Below are 12731 nucleotides of genomic sequence, written 5' to 3'. Positions count from 1 at the left end.
TGTTAGCATTCTTCTGTCAGCATTTCAGTTTATCTGAGAAATGAGCTAGGCGTTTATCTTTGCGGTCTGCAAAATGACTTTCACGACAGATGAAAGAATTTAAATTGCAGAAGCGTATGTTGAAACAAGTTCTATTAAGAAAGCAAAGACAGGAATACAGAGTCTATATAAAAACTGACGCACCACCGGATCTGCACAAAATGTAAAAAGACAAAAATATCCTTCAGTTCGCACATCAGAACTTGGGGCAGACATTCGTTCAAGGACTATTTATAGAACGAAGAAGTCTACACGTAAACTGGCCTAACAGGTGCGTGTGAGTAGGAAGAGTTGCCCGTGGATATTGAAAAGTCTTAATTTGAAGCCATATCGTGCGACGTCCGTGCAGCAGTTACCGGAGGATGGCACCCAGGAACGTGCATAGTACAGCACGTGGCTTTTCAATAACATCAACGATGCTTTATTAGACCCTCTCCAATTAAATCATGAGTGATGAAGCGTGGCCATGTGAATTTACAAACACGAGGTACTGGGCAACGGTGAACCCTAACATTGTGTCAGCGACGACTCCATAATTAAAAAAAAAATAAATAAAAAAGAAAAACAGCGTTTGGTGCGGTGTTACAGGAATGCGCACCATTGAACAGATATTTTTAACACTACCCTCAACAAGGTTGCATGGAAATTTCATACATTTTGTGCTCAACTCATTGAATATGAAACACAAAACTGCTTCTTCCAGCAAGATGGGCAACATGTCACACGTCTAAGGAATCCCTGGAACGTATCTATAGCCACCATATTTCCTGGATCTAACAAGTGCTTTCTCCTTTGGGGACACTTGAAGTGATAGGTCTAAGAAACAAATCCACACAGAAACTGAAAGATAACATCAACCGTGAAGCTGCCGCCATCGCTAACGAATTTTACGCAGGCTGTATCTGAATATGCTTAGACGTTGCAGATGGTCACTTTCAACACCATGTATTTTTCGCTGTATTTCCCATCGTAAATTAGTGGTAAGTCCACTTCAGCTCTTCGGTTCTATAATTTCACTACATATCGTTTCTACTTACTCGGACAACTTCTATCTGCGCCACCTTGTAGTAGGGAAATGGCTACGAATTGCAGAGAAAGCTGCACGTGAACAGCTATTACAGGAAATACTGGAAGCTGACAAATGCAGTTAAATATAATGTAAAGCGTGTAAACGGACTGAAAAATCTGTAGTCCATCGCTACACGATCAGTTATTGTCAACAATCTCGAATTACATGTTCAGAATAATTGGAGGTGGAACGACCTCATAAGTCGAAAGATTTTGCAGACATACGGCAGAAAGAAATTAACAAGAAAAATATTAAGGAAGTGCAAATAAATATTTTCTCCAAAAGCACTTTTCGACAGTTGTTTAGCTTAGCAGGTCAGTGACAGTATCCCAGAAAGTTAGATGGATCTAAGAATTAGAGGTAGTTGAAAGAAGAGATTTCCGATCCACACTGGGTTTGTTCGGATAGTGCGACAATGTCACAGAACTCCTCAATAAAATCTGGGGCGGATGCTATATGACAGCACTTACCAGTTTAGTTTAAAATATCCGCTAAACAGTGCTATCCTACGTGTTAAGAAATATATCTGTTTCTCTGAATTACATTTCATGTAAAGATTTGTGATCTCTAAGTACAGTGTGGCAATTATTGAACTACATGAGAAGAAACGTAAATTACTTACAAACTGCGAGGTGCACACACGTTATTCAACATGTAAACGTCACTACAGACATTGAGATTTAGGCTATGACAAGTTCGATATGCCTGCCATTATTGACGATGATGTGGCACAGACGAATAGCGAAATTTTGCGTGAGCCGCTGAAGTGTCTGAACATCGGTGCTGTCGGTAACCTGTTGAATGGCTGTATTCAGCTCAGCAATGGCTTTTGAGTCATTGTTGCACACCTTGTCTTCAATAAAGCCTCACAAACAGGAGTTGCATGTATTCAGATCCGGAGAATATGGCGGCCAATTGGGGCCCATTCCTGTGGCCGCCGGGTACGCGAGAGCCAGATTGCGGTCACCAAATTCCACGTCCAGGTCATCTAACACTCTGCTTCTTCGATAGTGTCGAGTTTCGTGTTGCATGAACCACATCTTGTTTAAATCACTTTGGATAATTGGAATGAAATCATCTTAAAAAATCTTCATATACTGTCTGGTATTCACCGTGCCATCGAGGAATGTCCCACTCATCATTCCGTGATAGGACATTGTACACCACACAGTCACCGGTTGAGGGTGAAGAGACTTCTCGATCCCGAAACGTGGATTTACAGTGCCCTTATGCGAAAATTTTGCTTACTGACGATCCGATCCAAATCAAAGTGAGCTCCGTCGGTAAACAAAATGATATACACTCCTGGAAATGGAAAGAAGAACACATTGACACCGGTGTGTCAGACCCACCATACTTGCTCCGGACACTGCGAGAGGGCTGTACAAGCAATGATCACACGCACGGCACAGCGGACACACCAGGAACCGCGGTGTTGGCCGTCGAATGGCGCTAGCTGCGCAGCATTTGTGCACCGCCGCCGTCAGTGTCAGCCAGTTTGCCGTGGCATACGGAGCTCCATCGCAGTCTTTAACACTGGTAGCATGCCGCGACAGCGTGGACGTGAACCGTATGTGCAGTTGACGGACTTTGAGCGAGGGCGTATAGTGGGCATGCGGGAGGCCGGGTGGACGTACCGCCGAATTGCTCAACACGTGGGGCGTGAGGTCTCCACAGTGCATCGATGTTGTCGCCAGTGGTCGGCGGAAGGTGCACGTGCCCGTCGACCTGGGACCGGACCGCAGCGACGCACGGATGCACGCCAAGACCGTAGGATCCTACGCAGTGCCGTAGGGGACCGCACCGCCACTTCCCAGCAAATTAGGGACACTGTTGCTCCTGGGGTATCGGCGAGGACCATTCGCAACCGTCTCCATGAAGCTGGGCTGCGGTCCCGCACACCGTTAGGCCGTCTTCCGCTCACGCCCCAACATCGTGCAGCCCGCCTCCAGTGGTGTCGCGACAGGCGTGAATGGAGGGACGATTGGAGACGTGTCGTCTTCAGCGATGAGAGTCGCTTCTGCCTTGGTGCCAATGATGGTCGTATGCGTGTTTGGCGCCGTGCAGGTGAGCGCCACAATAAGGACTGCATACGACCGAGGCACACAGGGCCAACACCCGGCATCATGGTGAGGGGAGCGATCTCCTACACTGGCAGTACACCTCTGGTGATCGTCGAGGGGACACTGAATAGTGCACGGTACATTCAAACCGTCATCGAACCCATCGTTCTACCATTCCTAGACCGGCAACGGAACTTTGCTGTTCCAACAGGACAATGCACGTCCGCATGTATCCCGTGCCACCCAATGTGCTGTAGAAGGTGTAAATCAACTACCCTGGCCAGCAAGATCTCCGGATCTGTCCCCCATTGAGCATGTTTGGGACTGGATGAAGCATCGTCTCACGCGGTCTGCACGTCCAGCACGAACGCTGGTCCAACTGAGGCGCCAGGTGGAAATGGGATGGCAAGCCGTTCCTCAGGACTACATCCAGCATCTCTACGATCGTCTCCATGGGAGAATAGCAGCCTGCATTGCTGCGAAAGGTGGATATACACTGTACTAGTGCCGACATTGTGCATGCTCTGTTGCCTGTGTCTATGTGCCTGTGGTTCTGTCAGTGTGATCATGTGATGTATCTGACCCCAGGAATGTGTCAATAAAGTTTCCCCTTCCTGGGACAATGAATTCACGGTGTTCTTATTTCAATTTCCAGGAGTGTATATGCGGATACTAATTCCCATCATGCCCCGCTGCCAACCGTGCAGTTTGAAAGTCCTAAAGCAAACCGTCCAGAAGTTACGACGATTTTATTTCATATAGTTCAATGTTTGTCACTCTATATTAAGAAACATTATTTCCTTCAACTTAAAATCTCGGGTAATGACATCGACAATAAACTTAGTAATACTGGATATATATTACTGGCCATTAAAATTGCTACACAACGAAGACGACTTGGTACAGACGCGAAATTTAACCGACAGGAAAAAAATGCTGTGATATGCAAATTATTAGCTTTTCAGAGCATTCACACGAGATTGGCGCCGGTGGTGACACCTACAACGTGCTTACACGAGGAAAGTTTCCAACCGACTTCTCATACGCAAACAGCAGTTGACCGGCGTTGCCAAGTGAAACGTTGTTGTGATGCCTCGTCTAAGGAGAAGAAATGCGTACCATCGCGATTGCGGTTTGTCGTATAGCGACATTGCTGCTCGCGTAGGTCGAGATCCAATGACTGTTAGCAGAATACGGAATCGGTGTGTTCAGGAGGGTAATACGGAACGCCGTGCTGGGTCCCAACGGCATCATATCACTAGCAATCATCTTATCCGCACGGCTGTAACGGATCCTGCAGCCACGTCTCGATCCCTGAGTCAGGAGATGGGGACGTCTGAAAGACAACAACCATCTTGACGAACAGATCGACGACGTTTCCAGCAGCATGGACTATCAGCTGGGTGACCATGGCTGCGATTACCCTTGACGCTGCATCACAGACATTAGCGCCTGCAATAGTGTACTCAACGACAAACCACGGTGCACGAATGGCAAAACATTTTTTTGGATGAATCCAGGTTCTGTTTACAGCATCATGATGGTCGCATCTGTGTTTGGCGACATCTCGATGAACGCACATTGGAAGCGTGTATTCGTCATCGCCATACTGGCGTATCACCTGGAGTGATGGTATAGGGTGTCATTGGTTACACGTCACCTCTTGTTCGCATTGACGGCATTTTGAACGGTGGACGTTACATTTCAGATGTGTTACGACCCGTGGCTACCCTTCATTCGATCCCTGCGAAACCCTACATTTCAGCAGGATAATACACAACTGCATGTTGTAGGTCCTGTACGGGCCTTTCTGGATACAAAAAATGGTTGACTGCTTCCCTGGCCAGCACATTCTCTATATCTATCAGCAAATGAAAACGTCTGGTCAATGGTTGCCGAGCAACTGTCTCGTCACAATACACCAGCCACTATTCTTGATGAACTGTGGTATCGTGTTGAAGCTGCATGGGCAGCTGTACCAGTACACGCCATCAAAGCTCTGTTTGACTCAATGACCAGGCGTATCAAGGCCGTTATTACGGCCAGAGGTGGTTGTTCTGGGTATTGATTTCCCAGGATCTATGCACCCAAATTGCGTGAAAATGTAATCACATGTTAGTTCTAGTATAATATATTTGTCCAAAGAATACCCGTTTATCATCTGCATTTCTTCTTGGTTTAGCAACTTTAATGGCCAGTAGTATATATATATATATATATATATATATATATATATATATATATATATATATATATATATATATAATGCCTACAGCTTTGCTTCCGCCGTTTTGCAAGAGACGGCAGTAGCGGCAAGTGGGGTTCAGGTGGTTGATCATAGGTGTAATACAATAAGCTTAGGCATCTGTAAACATAATGCCTTAAAATATTAGTCGATTTGTGATTGCATCACAAGGTTATTCTAGATGAAGTACGTCAACTTACGTACCCATTTCTCGCCATTTTCGGCAAGTTTTACTTTTCTGCTTTAACATGAAGATATATGCGGCTGTGGCTTATAAAATGCTGGGTAAGACGAATGGTGAGGGAATTATTAGTGGAAGAACGTGCAGAGAATGTTTCCAACGACTTAAGAAAGGTGATTTAGGCGTCGAAAACCGGCATGGCGGTGGAAGATGGTTCAAATGGTTCAAATGGTTCAAATGGCTCTGAGCACTACGGTACGTAACTTCTGAGGTCATCAGTCCCCTAGAACTGAGAATTACTTAAACCTGACTAACCTGACATCACACACATCCATGCCCGAGGCAGGATTCGAACCTGCGACCGTAGCGGTCGCGCGGCTCCAGACTGTAGCGCCTAGAACAGCGCGGCCACTCCGGCCGGTGGCGTTGGAAGACAGAACGTTTTCCGCAGCTACTGAAACTGACGGAGACAGTCACAGGACACCATTGTCGAAAGCAGTTGCTGCGTTCGAGCCCAACACTGCAACACAAACTTCCACAATACAGCGATAGACACGTAGAGATAATTTTGCAGCAGGTCAGTCCTCGACCCCATGTCGCAAAACCCGTCACAATATACATGGAAACGTTGCAATGAGAAGTCCTATCCCTCCCGCCGTATTCTCCATACGTTGCCGACTACCACCTTTTCCGATCAGAGACATACAGTCCGGCTGACCAGCACTTCCGATCAATGAACAAGTGCAAAATTAAATCGATTCATGGATCCCCACAAAAGAGGCCCAGTTCTTCCGCCACGGGATTCGTATGCTAACCGAACGATGGGAGAATGTAGTGGCCAGCTATGGGAAATACTATGAATGAATTTTTTTGTAAGTTTCTCACAGTAAAGGCCCGAACTTCGAGAAAAAAACGGCGGAAGCAAAGTTGTAGAGCTAATATACAGGGTGTTACAAAAAAGTACGGCCAAACTTTCAGGAAACATTCCTCACGCACAAATAAAGAAAAGATGTTATGTGGACACGTGTCCGGAAATGCTTAATTTGCATGCTAGAGCTCATTTTAGTTTGATCTTCCACCTACGCTCAATGGAGCACGTTATCATGATTTCATGCGGGATACTCTACCTGTGCTGCTAGAAGATGTGCCTTTACAAGTACGACACAACATGTGGTTGATGCGCGATGGAGCTCCTGCACATTTCACTCGAAGTGTTCGTACGCTTCTCAACAACAGATTCGGTGAGCGATGGATTGGTAGAGGCGGACCAATTCCATGGCCTCCACGCTCTCCTGACCTCAACTCTCTTGACTTTCACTTGTGGGGGAATTGGAAAGCTCTTGTCTGGGCAACCCCGGTACCAAATGTAGAGACTCTTCGTGCTCGTATTGTGGACGGCTGTGACACAATACGCCATTCTCCAGGGCTGCATCAGCACATCAGGGAGTCCATGCGATGGAGGGTGGATGCATGTATCCTCGCTAACGGAGGCCTTTTTTAACATTTCCTGTAACAAAGTGTTTGAAGTCGCGCTGGTACGTTCTGTTGCTGTGTGTTTCCATTCGATGATTAATGTGATCTGAAGAGAAGTAATAAAATGAGTTCTAACATGGAAAGTAAGCGTTTCCGGACACATGTCCACATAACATATTTTCTTTCTTTGAGTGTGAGGAATGTTTCCTGAAAGTTTGGCCCGTACCTTTTTGTAACATCCTGTGTACATCTGCCGAGCGAGGTGGCGCAGTAGTTAGCACACTGGACTCGCATTCGGGAGGACGACGGTTCAATCCCGTCTCCGGCCATCCTGATTTAGGTTTTCCGTGATTTCCCTAAATCGTTTCAGGCAAATGCCGGGATGGTTCCTTTGAAAGGGCACGGCCGATTTCCTTCCCAATCCTTCCCTAACCCGAGCTTGCGCTGCGTCTCTAATGACCTCGTTGTCGACGGGACGTTAAACACTAACCACCACCACCACATCTGTTTTTACTGTGTTTGCTATTTAGGTCATTGTACGAGTGCGTATGTCTGTCCCGTATACCAATAAAAGCAGGAACAGGAGCGGAGAAATGGATTTCGTAGACCGTGTGCCCAATATGGACCACTGTGCAGTGGCTCTGTGACCCCAGTTGCAACTAAAGACATGGGACCTTCGCACGGCACTCACCTCTGATATTCGTCCGTTAGATAAGGTTAGATCCACCAGGCGGGTGAGGTGGCCGAAGTGGTGAGCCTGCAGTTTGGCGATTCCGAGCCCCTCGACGACCATTGTTTCAAGGAACGCTGCGTCAGCGCCGACCAGCTCGGGCAGACCTGACCCGCGGCACCACAGCTGGACGTCCGTGCTCGAGCAGCTGCAGTCGGCTGGACACTTGGCCCACTCCAGTGGGCGCGCTTTCCCCGTCCGGAACTGCGCCGGTGGACAGGCCGCAGGCGGCGTGAAGCCTCCAGCACAGCCACTGCTCGCCAAGACACCCAGCAGCAATATGGCCGCTGCCAGTGCGACCGAAATCGGCAGTGCTGGCGGCGGCTGCGCGGCGCACCTTGGGGAGTTCCTGCACATAACAACAACAGGTCGCCTTACGTTCGAGTCAGTTGTTTCGTAGGTCACCGTGAGCGCAGAGTAAGCATTGTGTCAGTGGTTACCTGGTATGACTGGTGAGACAAATTAACGTAAATACCGAAATATCGTAGCTGGTCGACGTTAGCCGTCAGTGTCGGAAGTTCCATGCGCCTTTTCGCGGATGAAGTGTCCAAGGAATAGAAAAGCAACTGAAAACAGTCAATAGAGGAAAGTCCATGGAACCTGACGGGATACCAATTCGATTCTACACAGAGTACGCGAAAGAGCTTGCCCCCCTTCTAACAGCTGTGTACCGCAAGTCTCTAGAGGAACGGAAGGTTCCAAATGATTGGAAAAGAGCACAAGTAGTCCCAGTCTTCAAGAAGGGTCGTCGAGCAGATGCGCAAAACTATAGACCTATATCTCTGACGTCGATCTGTTGCAGAATTTTAGAACTTGTTTTATGCTAGCGTATCATGTCGTTTCTGGAAACCCAGAATCTACTCGGTAGGAATCAACATGGATTCCAGAAACGGCGATCGTGTGAGACCCAACTCGCTTTATTTGTTCACGAGACCCAAGAAATATTAAATACAGGCTCCCAGGTAGATGCCATTTTCCTTGACTTCCAGAAGGCGTTCGATACTGTTCCGCACTGTCGCCTGGTAAACAAAGTAAGTGCCTAAAGAATATCAGACCAACTGTGTGGCTGCCTTGAAGAGTTCTAGCAAAGAACACAGTATGTTGTTCTCAATGTAGAGACGTCTACAGACGTTAAAGTAACCTCTGGCGTGCCACATGGAAGTGTTATGGGACCATTGGTTTTCACAATATATATATATGACCTAGTATAAAGTGCCAGAAATTCCATTCGGCTTTTCGCGGATGATGCTGTAGTATACAGAGAAGTTGCAGCATTAGAAAATTGCAGCGAAATGCAGGAAGATCTGCAGCGGATAGGCACTTGGTGCAGGGAGCGGCAACTGACCCTTAAGAGAGACAAATGTAATGTACACTCCTGGAAATGGAAAAAAGAACACATTGACACCGGTGTGTCAGACCCACCATACTTGCTCGGCACACTCCGAGAGGGCTGTACAAGCAATGATCACACGCACGGCACAGCGGACACACCAGGAACCGCGGTGTTGGCCGTCGAATGGCGCTAGCTGCGCAGAATTTGTGCACCGCCGCCGTCAGTGTCAGCCAGTTTGCCGTGGCATACGGAGCTCCATCGAAGTCTTTAACACTGGTAGCATGCCGCGACAGCGTGGACGTGAACCGTATGTGCAGTTGACGGACTTTGAGCGAGGGCGTATAGTGGGCATGCGGGTGGCCGGGTGGACGTACCGCCGAATTGCTCAACACGTGGGGCGTGAGGTCTCCACAGTACATCGATGTTGTCGCCAGTGGTCGGCGGAAGGTGCACGTGCCCGTCGACCTGGGACCGTGCCGCAGCGACGCACGGAAGCACGCCAAGACCGTAGGATCCTACGCAGTGCCGTAGGGGATCGCACCGCCACTTCCCAGCAAATTAGGGACACTGTTGCTCCTGGGGTATCGGCGAGGACTATTCGCAACCGTCTCCATGAAGCTGGGCTACGGTCCCGCACACCGTTAGGCCGTCATCCGCTCACGCCCCAACATCGTGCAGCCCGCCTCCAGCGGTGTCGCGACAGGTGTGAATGGAGGGACGAATGGAGACGTGTCGTCTTCAGCGATGAGAGTCGCTTCTGCCTTGGTGCCAATGATGGTCGTATGCGTGTTTGGCGCCGTGCAGGTGAGCGCCACAATAAGGACTGCATACGACCGAGGCACACAGGGCCAACACCCGGCATCGTGGTGTGGCGAGCGATCTCCTACACTGGCCGTACACCTCTGGTGATCGTCGAGGGGACACTGAATAGTGCACGGTACATCCAAACCGTCATCGAACCCATCGTTCTACCATTCCTAGACCGGCAAGGGAACTTGCTGTTCCAACAGGACAATGCACATCCGCATGTATCCCGTGCCACCCAACGTGCTCTAGAAGGTGTATGTCAACTACCCTGGCCAGCAAAATCTCCGGATCTGTCCCCCATTGAGCATGTTTGGGACTGGATGAAGCATCGTCTCACGCGGTCTATACGTCCAGCACGAACGCTGGTCCAACTGAGGCGCCAGGTGGAAATGGCATGGCAAGCCGTTCCACAGGACTACATCCAGCATCTCTACGATCGTCTCCATGGGAGAATAGCAGCCTGCATTGCTGCGAAAGGTGGATATACACTGTACTAGTGCCGACATTGTGCATGCTCTGTTGCCTGTGTCTATGTGCCTGTGGTTCTGTCAGTGTGATCATGTGATGTATCTGATCCCAGGAATGTGTCAATAAAGTTTCCCCTTCCTGGGACAATGAATTCACGGTGTTCTTATTTCAATTTCCAGGAGTGTATTTTGAATACATAGAAAGAAGGATACTTTATTGTATGATTATATGATAGCTGAACAAACACTGGTAGCAGTTACTTCTGTAAAATATCTGGGAGTATGCGTGCGGAGCGATGTCAAGTGGAATGATCTTATAAAATTAATTATTGTTAAGGCGCGTACCATGCTGAGATTCACTGGGAGAGTCCTTAGAAAATGTAGTCCATCATCAAAGGAGGAGGCTTACAAAACACTCGTTCGACCTATACTTGAGTATTGCTCATCAGTGTGGGATCCGTACCAGGTCGGGTTGACGGAGGAGATAAAGAAGATCCAAAGATGAGCAGCGCGTTTCGTCACAGGGTTATTTGGTACGCGTGATAGCGTTACAGGGATGTTTAGCAAACTCAAATGGCAGACTCTGCAAGAAAGGCGCTCTGCATCGCAGTGTAGCTTGCAGTCCAGGTTTCGAGAGGGTGCGTTTCTGGATGAGGTATCGAATATATTGCTTCCCCCTACTTATACCTCCCGAGGAGATCACGAATGTAAAATTAGAGAGATTCCAGCGCGCATGGAGGCTTTCCGGCAGTCGTTCTTACCGCGAACCATACGCGACTGGAACAGGAATCAGAGGTAATGACAGTGGTACGTAAAGTGCCCTCCGCCACACACCGTTGCGTGGCTTGCCGAGTATAAATGTAGATGTAGATGTAGCTATTCGAAATATTCCGAGAACAGACTTGCAGGTCTGACGCTACAATTATTCTTCAGACCGCTACAGATCGATCTTGTACTGTTCGAGAAGAAAAGAAATTAGACTAACAACAAACACAGATGCAACAAGAAATTATTTTTCTCGCGATCCATCTGCGACTGTAATGAGAGAAGACTTTAATAAAGGGTGCAACAAAAAGCACCTCTTGCAGTGTATTTTAAAGTGATTCAGGGCTGATATACCAGTGAAAGTGAAACTGTCAATGTGTTTCGCACATCGTTACATGCGATAATTTTCCTCAAAATAAAATGCTCAATTGCCTGCTAGGTCGTAATTTTATGTACACAGTCACAAATAATTCTCAGTGTGTTAAGCAGTTATGCTGAGACATGTTTTCTTGCTAGGACGCTTACCTTCTTGTCCTTCCGAAAACTACGCCGCGTAGCTCGCGCAGGATACGGCGGGCGACTCGCAGTGGCCAGTTTTCGTCCAGAGCGCTGGGAGAGTTCATTCGTTTGCTTGGAGGGGAGGACGGTAAGCGTTTTCCACCTTTCGGCCGGTCAGCGATGGCAGAATCGATGCGCGGACACTGTAATCTTGCTCAAAAGGTTTCTACAGAAACTATTCGCTAAACAAATTCATTTTTTTAGCGTTACATGTAGCTTTACATGTCAGGTTCATGATGGGCCCCTCATTTCGTTAATGATCATAGTTATTGTGAAATTGACATTAAATGTCCGCCTGCTTAGCTGAATGGTAACATGTTTGCCTCCGATACAGTGGGGCCGGGTTTGATTCCCGGCCGCATTGGAGATTTTCTCCGCTCTTGGACTGGGTGTTGTGTTGATTTCATCATCAGTTCACCCTCATCACTGGGACGCGAGTCGCCCAATGTAACGTCGACTGAAATAAGACTCGTCTCGTCGGCCGAACTTCCCCATCTACATCTACATATATACTCCGCAATCCACCATACGATGCGTGGCGGAGGGTACCTCGTACCACAACTAGCGTCTTCTCTCCCTGTCCACTCCCACACAGAATGAGGGAAAAATGACTGCCTATATGCCTCTGTACGAGCCCTAATCTCTATAAGTTGGCGGCAGTAAATTTGGACAGCAGTCAGCCTCAAATGCTGGTTCTCTAAATTTCCTCAGTTGGAACTCACGAAAAGAGCGCCTCCTTTCCTCCAGAGACTCCCTCCCGAGTTCCTGAAGCATTTCCGTAACACTTGCGTGATCATCAAACCTACCAGTAACAAATCTAGCAGCCCGCCTCTGAATTGCTTCTATGTCCTCCCTCAATCCGACCTGATAGGGATCCCAAACGCTCGAGCAGTACTCAAGAATAGGTCGTATTAGTGTTTTATAAGCGATCTCCTTTACAGATGAACCTCATCTTCCCAAAATTCTACCAATGAACCGAAGGCGACTATCCGCCTTCCCCA

The 12731-nt window shown here is 48.0% G+C and overlaps 1 protein-coding gene across 1 annotated transcript in view; it reads right to left on the bottom strand.

Moving 5' to 3' along the window:
- The window catches only part of LOC126281585 (protein slit-like), a 78326-nt gene that overhangs the window by 29671 nt on the left and 35924 nt on the right, over positions 1 to 12731 (bottom strand). The window contains exon 2 of the mRNA XM_049980668.1: positions 7762 to 8149. Coding sequence (XP_049836625.1) covers positions 7762 to 8149 — 388 coding nt within the window. The remainder of the gene's footprint in view (positions 1 to 7761; positions 8150 to 12731) is intronic.

The sequence above is a fragment of the Schistocerca gregaria genome, chromosome 7 (genome assembly GCF_023897955.1).
Source record: "Schistocerca gregaria isolate iqSchGreg1 chromosome 7, iqSchGreg1.2, whole genome shotgun sequence".
NCBI lineage: Eukaryota > Metazoa > Arthropoda > Insecta > Orthoptera > Acrididae > Schistocerca > Schistocerca gregaria.
The sequence above is the reverse complement of the archived record's forward strand: the minus strand, read 5'-3'. Positions and strand labels throughout refer to the sequence as shown.